The sequence below is a fragment of the Anarhichas minor genome, unplaced genomic scaffold, assembly GCF_050575085.1.
Source record: "Anarhichas minor isolate MPS153535 unplaced genomic scaffold, ASM5057508v1 ptg000005l, whole genome shotgun sequence".
NCBI classification, from domain to species: domain Eukaryota; kingdom Metazoa; phylum Chordata; class Actinopteri; order Perciformes; family Anarhichadidae; genus Anarhichas; species Anarhichas minor.
Genome location: NW_027466451.1, coordinates 3,553,509 through 3,572,001, shown reverse-complemented (window position 1 = coordinate 3,572,001; position 18,493 = coordinate 3,553,509). Strand labels below are relative to the sequence as shown.

General features: G+C 43.6%; 1 protein-coding gene across 1 annotated transcript; it reads right to left on the bottom strand.

Moving 5' to 3' along the window:
- Nucleotides 1-3,585: 3,585 nt before the first annotated feature.
- On the bottom strand, nucleotides 3,586-10,412 carry has3 (hyaluronan synthase 3). The gene is made up of 4 exons (XM_076076322.1): nucleotides 10,298-10,412; nucleotides 9,597-10,147; nucleotides 4,689-4,790; nucleotides 3,586-4,515 (listed from the first exon to the last, which is right to left on the bottom strand). The coding sequence occupies exons 1-4, from the start codon at nucleotides 10,389-10,391 to the stop codon at nucleotides 3,586-3,588; spliced, it is 1,677 nt and encodes a 558-aa protein (XP_075932437.1). The 5' UTR covers nucleotides 10,392-10,412.
- Between the last annotated feature and the right edge of the window lie 8,081 nt (nucleotides 10,413-18,493).

Sequence of the window (18,493 nt, the reverse complement as noted above, 5' to 3'; positions counted from 1 at the left end):
AGTCTTTACACCGTTGATGGAATGAATAAATAATGGTTTCATCTACTGTATAAAAGGACACAAATGTCCAAAGTTAAGAGAATAGTTTCCTTTAGTAAACTATACTGTTACATAATTTGGCAAAATATAAAAGTGACCACATACAAAATCTCTGAATCCCTGAATGAAACTATGACCAACTGGTGACTTAAACTGAGAAATAAGAGCTTTGGGACGGCCAGAGCAGAACAACGTCCGGTTCAAGCGAGGAGCGAGGCGTGAGGAAATGACAAATAAGAGACTTGGGATGTACCCTATGGTTCTGTTCTGAAGCCCCCCTAAAATGTTCTTCAGCCCCCCCAAATAATTTGGCATTATTGGATTAAAAAAAAAACTTTTTTTTTATTTTGGTGATGTCATTAAATTAAACTATTGTTTCTCACATGGAAGTTATTTATAACTCTAACATGCTACATATGTGCGTGCGTTCTGGTTTGTATGTTTTCTCCCCCTTCAAATTACAATCCAACAGCCCATCATCATACTTAACGATATAAAGTTGACACAGTCAGGTCCACTCTCCATCCATTGTGTGCGGTCCCTTTAAGAATTAGGATTTGGGAGTGACGTGGATATGAAAGCTAGTTTATCCGTCTTTCCTTTACAAGCAGGAAAATTATTTCTCTCTTTATTTGAGAAAAGTTCATATTTGTGTTGTCAAATTTCACGATGCCCCTGAAATTCTGTCTCTTGTGTTATCATATACTGAATGCAAGCAAAACTACAGAGCAAAATCACACTCTTTCTGATTGAACCAATCTATGAACTGTCTGAAACAATGGATATCCACGGCCCCAAATGGGCCCCAAAAAAAATTGCCGCGCACTACACGCGCAAACATGCCACTCCCCTTGGGGCTAAGCCCCCCCTTTCTTTCAATCCTAGAAACGCCCCTGGACCTTGGCACAGCTGGGGTATGTGGATGGGGGGGAGGTGGTAAGCCTCTACGAGAAGAGGAGAAATGTGACTTCTGGGAACGAGAAATGTGGCTTTCAGTTTGTTTTATTTGCAGTGCCCTCCTAGCTGGCTCGTAGCAGGTAGGTATAACAGCACACAAAGTTGGAGGATGTGAGAACCGCACAGTTGAGGTTGGGAAGTTGTCTCACTTTCATTTACATAAGATGCAAGGTATGGGTGTTAAGGGTTTGGAGGTGTTAAGAGGCATGTTTGACACCGCTGGGCTAAGGCTACATCCATACTACTACGTTTTCAAACGAAAGCGGAGTTTTAAAACTAAAACGATCTCCGTCCACACGGCGTTTCAGCATCGTTTTCGAATTGATCTCCGTCCAGATTAACACGCCTGAAAACGAATATGACGTGACTCTTCACGTACACTGGGCATGCGTGTGGGTGTCGATGTAAACAGGAAGTAGATTGGTTGCTTAGCTAAAATAATAGGACAGAGTAATAAAGTAGTCTTTAATAATGAAAGGTCGTGTTTGATACTTAAGATCTTCTCTAAAATCTTCCTCTATGAACTCAAACAGACACAGTTCGTGGAAAGTTTTATTTACTTAACGTTAGTTACAGCACTGCAGGTTTTGTTCTATCTCTCTCTCACACATCAAATTCACTTTAAAATCAACACTTACACGTAACAGTTTATTAGATTATGGGTCCATAAATGTGGTCAACACACGTCTCTCACTCGTTTCCTTGGTGTTGTTGTTGTTGTTCTCACTCGTAGCTCTGCTGGTGGCTTAGCTATCTGTCCTACTGAATAGCATTTACTGCTAACCGTGAGTTCAGACGGCCACTCCGTAACCTGCTGGTCACTAATCGCTCCATTAACAGCTGCTTCCTCCGAAATAATGCAGACTTTTACTGAACAACAGCTGCTAGTAAAGACAACAAGGTCAGCTACACCTGTAATCAGTTGTCCATGTTAAATTAACCTGGTAGTCGATCGGTAATCAATGTTTGTGAGCTTCCGGGTCACGTGATAGGCGTGTGACGAATCAGGGAAGGACACGTCATGACTGCTAAGAACCAATCAAGTAGTGAACGCGGGTGTGGGCGTCATCGTTTCTAAACTTATCTGTTTCCGACCGTCCACACGAAAACGCAACCCGGAGTTTTCAAACTCCTCCGTTTTCGGCGCTCGAAAACGCCGGCGTAGTGTGGACGCTCAGTGTAAACGTAGCAAAACATGTGCGTTTAAAATGGAAATGGAGCAGTGTGGACGTGCTCTAAGTAACAGTATAGGTTTTGAAAAGGTAAATCTTTGAAGAGATATTACTTCACGGCCACTGGATGATTACCGCAACCAACAACTCTTTGAAAGACGCCTATATGGTATGTGAGTATTGTACTAAGATAGACTAACCTATGCTTTATGATGTGTTGAGGCAGAACACAAACCGAGTCTTCACATAAACAGTCTATGTTTATTGTTCACAAACAGTAAAAGAGATGGTTCGGGTGTTTTGAAATGGGGTTCTAAGAGGTACTTATCGATAGTCAATGTATCAGGTCTACCTACTGTCAATGGCTGTCGGCCTGCCCCCAGTTTGGAGAAACGGCCAGGAGTACTGACACAAGAGCAAAGTAATATACTGCTGTGGACAGGGGCAGCAGCAACATGTATTTTAGCCACCTAAAGGAAAGGCTCACCTTAACAAAATAATTTGACCACCTTATCTTGCCATCAGACCTGAAAGTTAAAGTTATATATGTTCTCTTCAAAGCCACTGGCCTCCGTTGACAAAAACAGTATAGATAAGTTTCACCTTCAGTTCAGTTCCATGTTGGAAAATATTCTAAATATCACACTTTATCACACTCACGTTTAAACATTTTAAACTTTCTCAGATGTATTTTGTGCCACATAGAGCATCTATCATGCCCAGTCAGTTCTTTCAATTGACTCTGGCAATTGCACCACTTCTAAAATTTGCTTTGCGTTCTGTCTGAACACCTTTGAGACACACTCTTGTGACTAAATGCATCTAAGGTCCCCTCTTCTTTTCTGGTATAGAGGTGCTTAGACTTGAGAGAATTGCCTTGCTATTTTATCTATTGTTTATTATAGACGTTCAGGTCTGTCGCATTTGACCCCATCTCATCTCTATCAAAATGAGGGACCCGAAAAACTGACCAACTAATAAACAAGACCTATGTCTCTAAGTCTCATTTTGTCCCTTTTCCTACTTTATATTCATTAAAAGCACTGCACTGCACCCATTTGTCACAGTTTACAGCTAACCTGTTCCCATACACTAATGTTCTTCTGAGCACGTCGTTACTTAGTGTGTGAACACTGGATCAGTTCGTTTGGTTTGGTTTTTCAATGTGAAGCACCGTTGAGCATGATATAAATTGGCAAGCTCTGTGGATCTACTCATCACTGAGTCTCCCCCAACTGGATTAGATTCCTGCTGCTCAGATTTCAGATTCACACCTTTTTAGCACCAATGATGAAGATGAAAGTCTTTGTGATTCACAGCTCATCACTTTAGCATTTCACAGGTTCAGAGACATTGCTAGAGTCACACTGCAGTCAAACTCGGTGTGAATGTCCTACCAGTCTCCCTGGAAGCAGGGTTATGCCTCCGCATATGGCAAGTGATACTGCTCTTCCCTCTTGTTACACCGTTTGGCTACGATTGCCAGGTAGAGCACCAGCAGAATGAGCCAGTAGCAGGCGTAAAGTATTGTCCCTGCTATCAACAAGACTTTCTCTGTCTCACTAAATGGCTCCTGTGTTTCACAGTAGATTGTATACACCACACCCCCGAGCAGCACCATAGCCCACACTGTGACAGGCACAGCGCCAATGAAGTTCACCACAATCTTCCTGCGGCCTGAAGTGCCCCATCCAGCCTTGTTGATGGTGAGCAGGGCAAATATCTTGGCAGGGAGCAAGCTGGACATGTAGAGCAGAGAGTACAGTGACATGAAGATCATCACCAGGCTGCCACGCAGGAAACAGGCGTAGGTGGCCTTCACCATCCCAACCAGTTGGACCGTTAATAAGAAGAGCAGGATGTTCCACAGCCTTCCACGGTAGAAGAGATGGATGACGGTGGCAACCAAGAAGAAAGGGAAGAAGCCAGTGACCACGGACTCATAGGTCATCCAGAGGCTGTGCTTGTGGAACCACAGGGCATTATACAACCACTCACGGAAATAAGACTTGCTCCATCGAGTCTGCTGGTTTAGCCAACGCAGATACTGGGTCGGTGTCTCAGTCTGGCATTGCGATCGCGCTGTGAATTTTGTCTTGTAGCCGAAGCTGAGCACCCGATTGGTGAGGTGGCGGTCATCACCGAAGCTGCACTTGGAGCCTAGGAAGGTCTGGTGGTACCAGGGCTCCAGGAAGCGCTGGAGCAAAGAGTTCCTATACATCCCCAGAGGGCCACTGATACACTGGACGCACCCAAAGTAGGACTGGCAGGCCCGCTCGATGTTGAAGGCCATCCAGTAGCGTACGCTGCTGAGGAAGGAGATCCAGGAGTCGTACTTGTTAAGGATCTGGAGGATAGGAAAGTAAAGGGAACATAAATCAACAAAGGAAGAAAAGGAAAATGTGCTTTCGTGTAGTAATGAGTTTTCAATCAACTCCCTTGGTGGCCCAAGAGTTTTTAAATTGACTTTCAAACCAAACATCTATAGTCTTGGGTCTTCATTATTGTATTGTATTTTACCTGCACGTCTCCACCGACCCCTCCCACCATTGGATCTTCCTCAAGGATCTTCAGCATTTCTATGGTACATGCTGGGTCTAGAACTGTGTCTGAGTCACACACCTGAAAAAGGACACAACAAGCACAGGGTGGCAATAATGCATCGCATCACAGACTCAGAAATATACATCCATTGGTCAAGTTAAGGCTGCAGGTGTTGCAACACTGAGTGAAATCCATTAGAGAAATGAGAGGCTGCTGACAGATTCCAGCTAGTTCATTCTACCTACACTGAACTGGGTCAGCTGTGGACATGACCATTGACCCACAGCAAGGGCACAGAGGATATGAAGAATGAGTTTGTTGTTCAACAACTATTTGCGATGTAAAGATCCATCCATTATCCGTAACCACTTATGCTGTTCATGGTTGCCATAGCTGGGCCTGGCTGGTCGCACGTGCTTAAAGTGCATGTTTGTGCACGTGAGGATGCCCCACTTGCTAGGCCAGGGTCGCTGATCTTCGCTGCTCTCATATAGCGATTACAACTCATAAGGCTGGCACGACCAACTAGTCATTGCGGAAACAATGCGCCAGTGGTGGGCCGTCAGGGCCTGCAAGGCCTTCTCTGCTGGCCTAAACACAATCAGAAAGTTATAGCTATTTTATAATTTTATAATTTTTCTTAAACACACTACATGTATTATAATTTATAAAAATATGTTTCCCATTATCTTATGTTCTCACTGCACAGCTACTGTCTTCCTCAGTTGCTCTGCTTCCAGTGCAGCTTGTTTTAAGTAGAGCTTTTATCCAATCAGATCTCACCTCTGTGTCTCTAGGTAAGAAGAGAGGCCCGAGGCCTGCAGACTCACAAGTGCATCCATGTGCCGTTTAAGTGAATGGGGACGATATTGTTGATTGTCATAGTGTTCAACCAATCAGATCTTTAGTTTGACATGTTGGGCGTATTCTTTGACGTGTCAGAGCCTGCTAGCTGGTCTACAACTACGTCAGCATTACGTGCAGCTCAGTTTCCAGTGCAGCTCTGCAGTGAGGTGCAGCGTGTGCTGTGATTGGTCAGTGGGCGAGCACGTGACTATTGTGAAACGAAATTTAAGGTAGCCAGCAAAGCTTAGTCGGAGTAGTAAGAGTTCAAATTGAAAGATATGGAAGAAATTATGACATTTTTTGCATTTTGCTTGGTGTAGTTTATTATTTTTTTACCTAGCTTTGTTTTTTAACACTCAATGGCTGAAGGAGGAGAAACTGATTTGTGAGTTGGGATTTAACCGTGGGATTAAACTCTTTGTCAACAAAGAAAGGAGGATGGAGTTTGTCTTTAAGTCAACTGCATTTGGTTTGTTTTTTTACATCTAATACCTGAATGGCCCTCCAGTGTGCAGCAGAATGCATGTTGCTGCAGGTCTGCTGGATTGATTTGTTGATCTGTTGTCATATGAATATATGTGACTGGTTCTTGTGAGTTTGTTGTTGTCATTGTGTTAATTATATAGATTTGGACTATATGCATTGTCCGTTAATTACGAAGCATCCCGTCATGTGCAGAGTTATTGTTTGTTAAGCTAGTTTAGCGTAGCCTCCAGAAGTGCGGGGCCTCAGCTGTGTTTTGGTTTGGTTATTTTTGTTCCGGGTTCAGAGGTCACAGCCCGTTGTCTCCTACGTGAGCAAAGTCCAACGAAAACATTATATTTCCCACAATTTAAGCTTCTGCATTTTCCAAACGCACTAGTATTATTCAAACGTATTGTTCGGTTCATAAGCCTCGTACCGAACGGTTTAATACGAATACGTGATGTTACACCCTTAGAAACAAATAACCGTAGCTGTGGCTCATAATGAGGTTATTAGGAGGTGGAACTGTAGTCGGACAGCACTGAAGGCCCAGGTATAGAATGCACGGCCCGCCACTGCGTTGCACTCACCCTTCCGGTTCCCTCTCAGGTAAACATTGTTAGCTCTGTCAGCAGGTTTGCTGTAGTTTGTAACATTAGCACTACTAGCACTGTGAGGCGTCGCCATGTTGAGAGCCGTTGAGAGGCAATCGAAATGCTACCAATCTCGTATCTTGCACCGTTAAGTCCGATGTTGATTTTCTGTTGTTTTGGGTGGCTATTGTTTGTTCAATGGCTTTTATGTGAGACACAAAAGTTTAAAATATAGTTCAAAGATTTTGAATGCCTGTTTGGTTTAAATTTAGGATTAGAATTAAAATGTGGTTCTCAATACGATATCCAGAGCAACATAGCAGCAAACAACTATTTGCAATGTAAAAATATATAGGATTAATGTCTAACTGAGCAGAGAATGAAGTCACTCTCCCTCTATGTGTGTTGTAATCCGAGTTTTTCTTTTCTTTGTTTACATAGCCAGGCCAGCCGCAACTGCATGTTTGTGCATAGTTAGTTGCATGCCTGTTGCCCTTCATTGTACTGGTCACGCTGTTAGCACCATTAGCTGCTAGCACCATTAGCTGCTAGCACCATTAGCTGCTAGCAGCCACCTCCGCCGTTGCCAATACGAGAGCCAGGGAGAGGCAATCCCTCTGCTCTGAATATTGTATTGAGAATCATTAAGGGTGTGATATTATGTGAAGACTCAACACATATTCAAGGAAAGGCACCCATAGATGCACATTTACCTTATGGTACTTTATAGTGCAGCTGGTATTTCTACTAAATTAAAAGTCTGACTTAAACACTGTCAGCATTCATAGTATGCAAACAATGTTCAGTTTTATTTATTTCATTGAGAGGAATGTTGACATCAGTATGAGCCAGCACAGAAGCAGGACAGATATCCAAAGCACCATTAATACAGCTGACTTAATTAAATGATATCTGGTTAGTGTGCAGATGAATATAAATTGTCCTCCATTGATGGCTTTGTAATGTGATTATTGTTGGCTACACACACTCAGCCGTCCCTATGTTCACAGTTGAATTGGTCGTCAATTTTTGGCCTTCTGCCAAAATCTGCGGTTAACTTAATACAAGAAAACTTTCTGGAAGATAAAATAATCTGAATTCAATGCTGTAGCTACACAGCACAATGGAAAAGGACAGACTCTCTTTTCCGCTGTTACAAACCACACAGCAACAAAACATAAACACCAGTGACATTACAAGATGACAAGCTTTTATTAGGACAATCCATGATGGGCTAATGTATTGACAAAGATGGTCGAATCTGATCAAAGCATTGAGCAGAGAAATGTGTTGATTCCTTCTTTCTGCACTGATTACAGGTCTTGCAGTGGAATAACGTTTGAGAGTGGGTGTTCTTTCATTCTTTCAGGTTTTATTTTGTCACCATTTTGGAATCATGAGACCCTTGAATTCTTGAAACGACACATCGAAATAGCTTGAGAAATGTAGACTCGCCATCACTATTTGTTTACAGGACAGTCCTGCCTGCTCCAATATGGCGGCAACGTTGACGTATCGCAGCAACGGGATAAAGCGGCCAATGCGGCATCTAGGTGTATTTTATGTATAGGGAGGGTCCAACACCTAACAGGAGCTTATTCTAACCATACATTTACATTTACAGGCAACTATATAGAGTATATAGTGGGTAAATGTATGTGTTCTAATCAAGGGGTGAAGAGCTAATCTGTCAATTCAGAAAGTTTTGTTTCCCAAATTACACAGAATTTCACCGAAAGACCAGATGTCCCAGTTTTCCACTAGTCCTTAACCACAGCATGAATTTGTGCATCTGTGTGGAGCTGGAGACAGCTCCACACAGATGCAAGTGTAGATTGAAACACACATTTGTGAAGACCCAAAATTACATACAAATTGTTGCAGATATTTGTAAATCTTATTCTTCATTTGTAGATCATGTAATACACATTTGTGACCATTTTGAGATCAATTTCACTACAAACTATCTGCCTGGGATACACTCATGTATATTAAACTCCACACTAGGAATAGAAGAAGAAGAAGAAACATTCCTTTATTAGTCCCACAGTGGGGAAATTATTCTCTGCATTTGACCCATCCCTGTATATATAGGGAGCAGTGGGCTGCCAATGACAGGCGCCCGGGGAGCAGTTAGGGGTACAGTGTCTTGCTCAGGGACACTTCAATTGTCATAAGAACCAATACCGCGGTACCAAGTCGATGCCAAAACCCTGAAAACCTACCGTGAGGGCTCGAGACCCGTCGTCCCGGGAACGATAGAAAATGTTTTTGGGACGCAGTAAACTCACTGTAGTTGCATCTGGAGGATGCAACCTATTGTTTCTCCGCTCCATTGTGAACAACAAAGGACGAGAGCTAGCTAGCGTTAGCTGCTAGCAGCCGGTAAGCCACACAGTCCTGCATGGAGCGTGCAGCTAAGGTTAATGGGTGGTGCCATTGATTTACATTATATTAAGTTCATGCTCCATTCAGTTAAAATGAGTATTGGGCGAAGGGGAATTCTAACATTATCATGATGTGTTCAAATGTAATCTTTTTGCAAAAACTTGAATAAATACAGTTCTTTGAATTTAGATTCAAGTGATTGTATTTTTGAGGTAAATGTGATTTCCTGTTTTACTCTTGTTTTCTGGTTTCAAAATGGAATAGAGAATAATGGAGTACACTGTATTATCCTTACTCCACACATACACTTCGTAACACAGGCTGTCTGTTGAAAACAGGAAGTCTCAAGCCCAAGCCGAGGTAACCCTGGTTATCATTAGGGTTATTTTCTCAGATTTCCCAAATTTCCTTGAGACATACAAGAGATTATATAAATGTTGCTACAGGCTGAGTGTAGTATACCTTATGGGGAGGAAACAGATCTTGTGAATGTGTAAAATTGGTCAAGTGGCCCTCTAAACCTTTTTTAAAACTTCTAAAATGTTTTTTGATGTGGTCCCTCAAATATGCATACTATTTTCGGTGTCCTTACCTGCACATAATCCACACTGTCCCCCAGTGCTTTAAAGGCAGTGTACATCACCTCTCTTTTCCCTCCCCACTCCTGCATGATACAGGAGTAGCGGCAGCCTCTGGCCAGCCGAGCCACTCGTGCTGCCTCCTCCATGTGCACTGTGCTCCTCCCTCCACCTCCGACTCCTCCTCCTCCACTCCCATCACTGTGGTAGTTTCCCTTCCACACCATACTGCCAGCCTGGTCAGCCCCGCCCATCACCTCCTGAAAAATGTCAACCATGTAGTGGTCCTCTGGCCGGTTACCATCCACCACCAGCACAACCTTCAGCCCAGGGAAGGAGATTCGGCGAACACTGCGCAGGCACTTCCTCAGGTAGTCCGGGTCCTCCTGGTAGGCAGCAATGCAGAGAGCCACGGAGCGTCGGAGGTGCTGTGGCCTTGAGGGGCTCCTCATCCGCCGATGCTCCAGGAAGGCGAAAAGGCTCTGGAGGAGGAGATGGAGGGAAAGGAAGGCACCATAGAGGCCAAAGGAGAGGTGGTGCTGCTCAGTGTGGATGAACTGGTAGCCTTTATCAGGACGAAACACAGTAGAGACGAAGTTAAGAAAAACCAAACCAAAAAACGTCACCTGTTATCATCATCATCGTGACCATCACTTGTTTTGATTCTCATGTACATGTTTGTCTATGTGTATATCATTGAAATTCACAAGTTAACCTGTGACATAGGCCAGCAGAATGGTGAAGAGGACCACCGCAGCAAAAAGGGTGGTGACCACGATGTTCAGCGCATTCCTGCAGCGAGAGGGCATCTGGAGGTGGAGGAGAATGTGGGGTAGTGTGGACCCCAACAGATGTCAAAGTGAGGATCATTCAGTAAGAGGACACATGTTCAGGGACAGGTTGAAGGATTTACTGGAGTGAAGATGAGGTTAGACGAGAGCAGAAATGAGAAGTTTATTTTATAGAAAGGGTGAAAGTGGAAGGAGAAGGAGAAGGCAGGGAAAGAGAAAAGTAACACTGAAAGTGGGTAAACTGTGTTTGAATTGACTTTCACAAGAATAAATAGTTTCATTTATAGCAATGCTACTTAGTTTTGCACAACATTTGCTACTTGAATCCACGTATGGACACACACATGAGGAGCTTGAGCATGTTATTCAGTACATGAAAGGGTGACGTATCAACACAGGTCTTTTGTACAAGTCAGGTTGGACAGATATTGGGGCCTCTGGATTCCAGAGACCATGCAACACTTCCTGTTTTTTATACAAAAGATTTTACCGGCCACCATCAACTAAAAGGCACCAGCATCAACCGTTGACATCATGGAGACATGATGCCAGAAGCAAAAGAGAACTGTTCAGTGTAGCAGTTATTTACTGCTACTAATAATTATGGAACTATTGCTGATACTAGTACGAGTACTAAACCCACTATTGACCTCCACTATAGTTGTATTACAACAGTAGTTGAGCTGAAGGCTTTAACTGGCCAGGACACGGAGACTGCTTTTGGGTTTATAGAACTTTACTGAATGATTCAGGCATCAGGATCTGTAATGCTCAATTTTTACTTAGTATATATTTCTACTCAGTATATCGTATTCATGCATAGGTAACTTCACCGTGTCTCTGTTGTGCAGAAGAAGAATTCTCCCTCTCTGTTCACAAAGATAACTAACTGTGTTGTATGAGAATGTTCCAGCACCAAGGCCTTTGGGCCGCTTGGTGTGGTTGCTGGACGTTTGTTTTTCATTGTTGTTCCTATCAGTCTGAGACCCAAAGTCTGAGACCAAAATGTCTGTAACGTTGGCCGTCGGCCCCCACCTTTGCTCATTCTGTATAAAGAAAGCTTGTTCACTTTTGTTTTGGTCCTTCCTCACTGAGACTGAACGCATTCTGTTGTGATGATTGAACCTTCTCTGCGCAGAGAGTAAATACTTAAAAGACAACCTGGTTTTCACATACACTGCACAAAATACCTTGTCAAAGAGTATCTGGCTTAGATTTGGTGGACATTCAAGCTCTTTAAATGAAGAACTTACAGTTGAACACCATCTGCCCATCTGTTCTACCCTCATTCATATTCCTCCCTCCTTCCTCGCCCCTCCTCCCATTAGACCCTCTGGCGCTCCCTTCTTCCCTCTCTCTGGGTTAATAGTTCTAATTAAAGGCCATCCGGGGTTTGGCCAGTGCTTGGAACAGTCAAAACGGAGGAACAATTCTGTCTTTTCATGGCCCTCCTCACCCTCCACCCCCAACCCACCTGGCCAGGCCAACGCAGGAGAGACAGACAGATATCTCTGTTACATTCAGCTCTGTGGGACACACTAGCACAGACACATGTATCCACCTCTCTGAGTGGATGTATAGATTTACATCCTGGCACTGGAGAAACAGTCTATGTGCTCTCTAGGTTGTTACAGAAAGGGGGATTTTGTTAATAGAGGTTTTGGAAAAGACACTAAAGAGTCTCCTTCTCAATCATTGTTTTTACGTGTCATCACTGTCATTTAGAGGTTCTTTCCAGCCCTGTTTTGTCTTTCTTATCCGGCTCTCTTGACTGTTAGTCAAAATGTTGGAAAATCCCACCCATGAGGTCAAATGTAATCCCTGACATATTCAAAGCTACAAGGTTACGAGGTTCATTTATTTTCATTGTTTAACACAGAACTGCAGTCTCATTTTGCTACAAAAGAAAAAATACATACACAAAAAAAGCTGCCGCTAAACCCTCCTTCACCTCATTCTTTGGACTCTAAATCTCTAGAACCAGTTTGTCGAAGCACTCACAATGGGTGTGAGTGCCACGGGGCGGTAGTCACTCAGACTGGACCCTTCAGGTATACAGGGATGATGGTGCATTTATTTAAAAAATGGTTTACCATATTACAATTGCAGTTAAATGAAATTATCTGTTTTTATTTGCCCAGTTTTTAAAATATAGTTTGTCCAGGGCAAAACACTAAACAGTTTAAAACATTTAAAATCTGTGATCCTTCTTTCTGTGGCAGTGGCCCTGTTAGTGTGTAAGTACACAACACTCGTCAGAAAGAGGTAGAAGGAGGAGCACAAGGTCAAATATTGCACTGTATGTCATTTTTTAAAATATATATATATATATATACAGTATATATGGATCAGCAGAAAAAAATACTGTCATTATTCTTACAACTGTTTGTTGACACTGAATGTAATGTACTGGAAGCCACGCCCCCTTATGACTGTCACCAGGTGTCATCTGGTTGTAGCAGCAGCAGAAGGATGGAGGGGAGGAGATGCTTTCCATTGTTTTGTGAGTTCTAGAATGTTCTACTTCTGTGTTGTGGTACTTCTATCTGTTGTATTGGTCAGTCTCAAAGAAAAGCACACTGCAGCTGTATTCATCACATCTGGCTCAAGGATCAACTGATGACATCTTGGTGGTCAAAGGTCACTGTGACCAAAACATGTTTCTGACCATAACTCAATAATTCATATGCTGATTGTGAGAACTTCCCTCAGAAGTCTAATGGGATAAGATTATGATGATGATCTTTCACTTCCTGTGATATTTACTGTGTTTCATTGTTACTTGGACAGAATAACGTCTGGGAGGAAAACATGCATTATTTTGAGTCATGTTCTATTTTATTTTTCTCAAAAGATGATAAAATGATCCGTCTCTTCTGCTGCTGAACGTTCACCAGCCGCTGTCTAACTGTCTGTTGGCTGTTTGCTGCTGAGCAGCAGTGTCACAGTGTCACAGTGTACAGTGTCACAGTGTACAGTGTCACAGTGTAACAGTGTCACAGTGTCACAGTGTAACAGTGTCACAGTGTACAGTGTCACAGTGTACAGTGTCACAGTGTAACAGTGTAACAGTGTCACAGTGTAACAGTGTCACAGTGTACAGTGTAACAGTGTCACAGTGTCACAGTGTAACAGTGTCACAGTGTAACAGTGTCACAGTGTACAGTGTCACAGTGTAACAGTGTCACAGTGTAACAGTGTCACAGTGTCACAGTGTAACAGTGTAACAGTGTCACAGTGTCACAGTGTACAGTGTCACAGTGTACAGTGTAACAGTGTCACAGTGTACAGTGTCACAGTGTACAGTGTACAGTGTACAGTGTCACAGTGTACAGTGTACAGTGTCACAGTGTACAGTGTACAGTGTCACAGCGGTGTCACTGAAAGAGAACAGAGACAGTGAAAATCAAAATAGTGTGTATTAGCTTTTTGCTACATTCAAGCTGTGTATTGGAGTGGAAATACATATGCTGTGCTATGACATGCCAAGACATTTTTGGTCATCTTGGAATCTTCTCACATATTCTTCTATGCACCTGTCCTTATAATGTTGTTCAAAATGAATATTTCATTCAGAAACATTGTCTCTCTACAGCAGCATGCCCAGGCAGACGTGGAGGTCCGATGGCAGGAAGTGAGGGAGAGATGACAGGAAGTGAGGGAGAGATGACAGGATGAGCTGAGAGGTATTGAGGACGTGCGGTTGGTGAGCACACAAAAAGGGAACTAACGTGTCTACGTGTGTAAGGACAGGCCCTACATGTCCATGTTCATCACATGAACAACATTGAATATGTGATGAATTACACCAATTAACCTGCCAGCTCACCTCCTCACTTCCTGCTAATGTTAGGCTTGACATTATCAATGCCGGCCAGCAAACGCAACACATTTTCAATATGAGGAGAGAGTTATGATGTGAAACACAAAATACAGAATAAAAAAACTAAACAAAAAAGAAATGTCTGGGACTTCAGGGTCATTTGCCTTCAGCGTGCTCTCTCCGTGCCTCCACATCTCTCCTGGTAGTGCAGCACTAAATCATCTTTTACATTTCTCATCACATAATGAAGGAAGTGACGTAGCTGAGGAGATGTGAGTCACAGGATCACCATTCAAAACAAACACAAGAAAGTAATGTCTGAATTGCATGTCAGTTGTGTTTGATGAAGTCATTTGTATACCTTCTATTGAAATAGACCCAGTGTAGCCTCTGGTCCTCCACTCATGTCTTGTGGTGACTCGCTCAGTTTAGCGATCTTTCAACTTGTGATAACTACCTTTGAAACCTAACATCAATCTAAATATGCATTCTAATGAGATTCTAACGCTCCGGGTAACAAACGTTGTCTTTAAATCTGTGGCAGAGTAAAACACAGTGTAACAGGAGAATAAGTAGAACAAAGTGATAAAGTTTGACCTGACAGAATAAAGTCAGTTCCACAGCGATCTAAACTAAACAGTAGCCACCACAATAAACACGGTCACACCAGACCAAGTGAGGCTGTAGCTGCTAATCCCTGACTGTGTTGAAATGAGCAAGGGTGTTTTCTAGTGGTTATGAATTTAACTTTACATTTGTAGGAAGAAGAATTTGTTATTTCTGACTGGAACATGGCGTTTATAATCTATTTCACCTGAGGTCTCATAAGCAGCCTGTCAAATACTAGCAGGCTTTGTGTAAAAAGCAACCAGACCCGGCAGGTCCGGCATGGCAGTGATGCCATGGAAAGTCAAACAGGGCGGCGCTTTCTTTGGAGAAGGCAGAAGCCTTCAAACGGCCGCTCTGAGGCGTTCCTGTCAACCGTTTCCTACCGGTCACCGTCTGCCTCCAGAGAGGGAAAAAGCAGCGCATGTACATGCCAGGAGGCAGCACACACACACACACACACTCTCACACACACACACACACACACACACACACACACACACACACACACACACACACACACACACACACACACACACACACACACACACACCTATTCCTCAGCTATTACTGAGTCATTTTATAACTTCCCTCTTTAAAGCAGAAAGAGCAGCAGTTCTGGAATTTATTTAGTCCTGTTCAAGTGAATTAGTTTACTAACTCACTGACACACACTCACACTCACACACACACACACACACACACACACTCACACACACTCACACTCACACACACACTCACACTCACACACACACACTCTCACACACACACTCTCACACACACACACACACACACACACACACTCTCACACACACTCACACTCACACACACACTCACACACACTCACACTCACACACACACTCACACTCACACACACACACTCTCACACACACACTCTCACACACACACACACACACACACACACACTCTCACACACACACACACACACACACACACACACACACACACACACACACACACACACACACACACACACACACACACACTCACACACTCACTCAGTGTCAAGCAGAAGAAATATTTTCTCTACCTCACATTGCAAACACATTCACCACACAAGCCAGAACACACTCGAGTCTTTGTATGTTTCTGACTAAAGTTGCTTACTTCAACGGTCCTGAAACTTCCGTTCAGTTGATGTCCGTCTTGAACAGGTTTGATCTCACGCGAGTACTTTCATTCATTCTCTTTTCCAAAACCTTAACAACTATTGATTTAATTCTAAACCCCAGTTTAGATGCATAAACAGTCCTTAATGCGGATCACCAGAACACAGATGTGTCTCGTCTTTCTGTGCTAGTAGCAGCAGTTTACATCATGAAGACAGAATATGTTTTAAAAGCCTTACCTTCCTGATCCAGTGGACCCTCTGTCTTTGTCTCCCCCTGAGGACTCCCCCCGAATCTCCGTCCGCCTGGTCCGTCCGTTGAGCCGGGACGTCCTCTACTCTCCTCAGCACAGCACTCTCCTTGTTCTGTACCCCCCCCCCCCCCTTCTACTAGCTCACACTACATCTTTATTCCAGCCTGCTCACTTAATTCAGGAGATCCCGCATCCAAAAATACAGCAGGCAGCTGAAACCTCTACCCTCCACCACTTTCCTGAGCCAGCCTCCCCGCTGCCTGCTCCTCCCCCACCTCCTCCCTCTATCTCCCAGGACTGTCCCAGGGCATGAAGCCCCCCAGCTGAGATGGGATCAGAGGTGCTCAACCAGCAGCTGATGCTAGTATAGTCTTACGTCTGTAGCTCACAGGTTGGGGGCAGTAGCTAGTCCGGTCTCTGCCTCTGGTGCTCTCCATCCATGCTCCTGATTTCCATCAGCATGGGGCCAAAGTGATGGTGAAGGTGAAGACCGCGGGCCAAAGTGGGGTCCTCAAGTCTGATTTCCTCCTTGCGCCCTGCAACGAGTCTTCCCCAGGTTTCCTCACCTCCCCCCTCTTCTTCCTCTGTCCCGTGCTGCAGTATTAACTCGTCTCTGCATCCCCTGTTTGCAGCAGAGCCTAAATCATTCTCTCCTCTCCCCCTCTGTCACACTGTCCCGACTGGCTGGTAGACTGACGCTGCTGAGCTTCTCCTCCACAGCTCCCCTCTCTGTCTCCTATAACCCCCTTTTCCTCTCCTCGCTCTCCCCCTTCCCTCCCTGGACACCCCAGCTAGCTCCCTATCCCTCTGCAATGCAGCCAGCAGCCTCCAACAAGCCTGGGGACTGTTTGACCGGAGCCCCCTCTACTCTCCACCTCTCCGCCTGGCTCAAAGCATCCTTTATGGTCTTATTTATTTACCCTCCCTCCCTCTCCTCTCCTGCTCTGAAGCTAAGCTGCTGACGTCCTGTAGGTTCCACGGCTGGGCTGGCAGCCTCATACACACACTGCACTACGCCACTGAGAATCGGTACATCACAACGCATTTCATTTACGTTAGGTCATAGAATGCATATGACTTAAAACAGGCTAAGATTGTTCAACTCAACCAACCTACAAGTACAGCATCTCTCACGCTCTACATGGTCCTTTCTGGCTCCCTGACCGTAGCACATGGTGAGGAAACGTCATTACCGTATTAGACTTCTCATGGTTTTATCAGCTCTGTCAACAGAGGGCAGAACTAACTGTAGGTCACTTTACAGGCTTTGAATGATGCTTCTGCAGAGATACACCTTTTACTTTACATTGTGGTTAGATAGGGCTCGGTATCTATACCTTTTGTGAATAAGCAGAAATAAACTAGTACCAAGTAGTATCAAATGATATCTGCAATTGATCCTTTTTGTGCTCAGACCTAGACATTTTTGTATGGTTCTTCGATTTTACGTAATGTGTTATTGCTCCACTACCTCAGCAGCTACAATCCATACAGCAGGACTGCCTGCACATGGCGCTGAACACATAAACCTGAGCAGGCGGATAGCAACGGTGCTAACAGCGCGACCAGTGGCAGCAGTGCTGACAGAGCTAACAGTTTTAAACTTCACGGTTAAAAGCACGATAAACATGTCGAGGGATTTTACAAAGAAGGCCGATTCATTTTGAGACATCTCAGAAACAGGAGGTCTTAAAATCTACATTGGAGTAAATATTTTGCAGCCAAATCAAATAGTTTACAGGATATTCAACCTTCGTTTCTTTATAATGCATTTAATACTCGACTTCTTTCTTTACAGGGCTTGTAAAAAGGCAACATAATAGTCCATGAATATGAAATATTACTTGACAGAGAATCACAGTCCCTCCTCTGCGTTGTGGAGGTTGTTTTATGACGTTTTGTCGATTATAGTCGTTGCCTCTTTGATTCTTGTTTGTGTGTCCGCTGGCGTATCGAAGAACAATGCAACCAATAGCACAATGAGCATAAACGCGCATTCCTCGTTTGAACGCCATCTGTGGCTCAAATTACAATGAATGACAATAAACACATTAAAACTCAAAATGATTGATCACTGATGCCATTTCTTATATATTCCCCCGAGAGTTGAAACCAATTCCATCATGGTCTTCATGTTTTTGTAAAATGGTCAGGAGCGATAACAAAATGATATCCCTTTATGATATCCTATAAATGAATTATAAAAACACACCTGTTGAATTAAAAGAAGAGATTCTCATTTTCTTTGGTGTTTTGGTCGTATACAGATATCTATATATATATATATATATCTATATATATATATAGA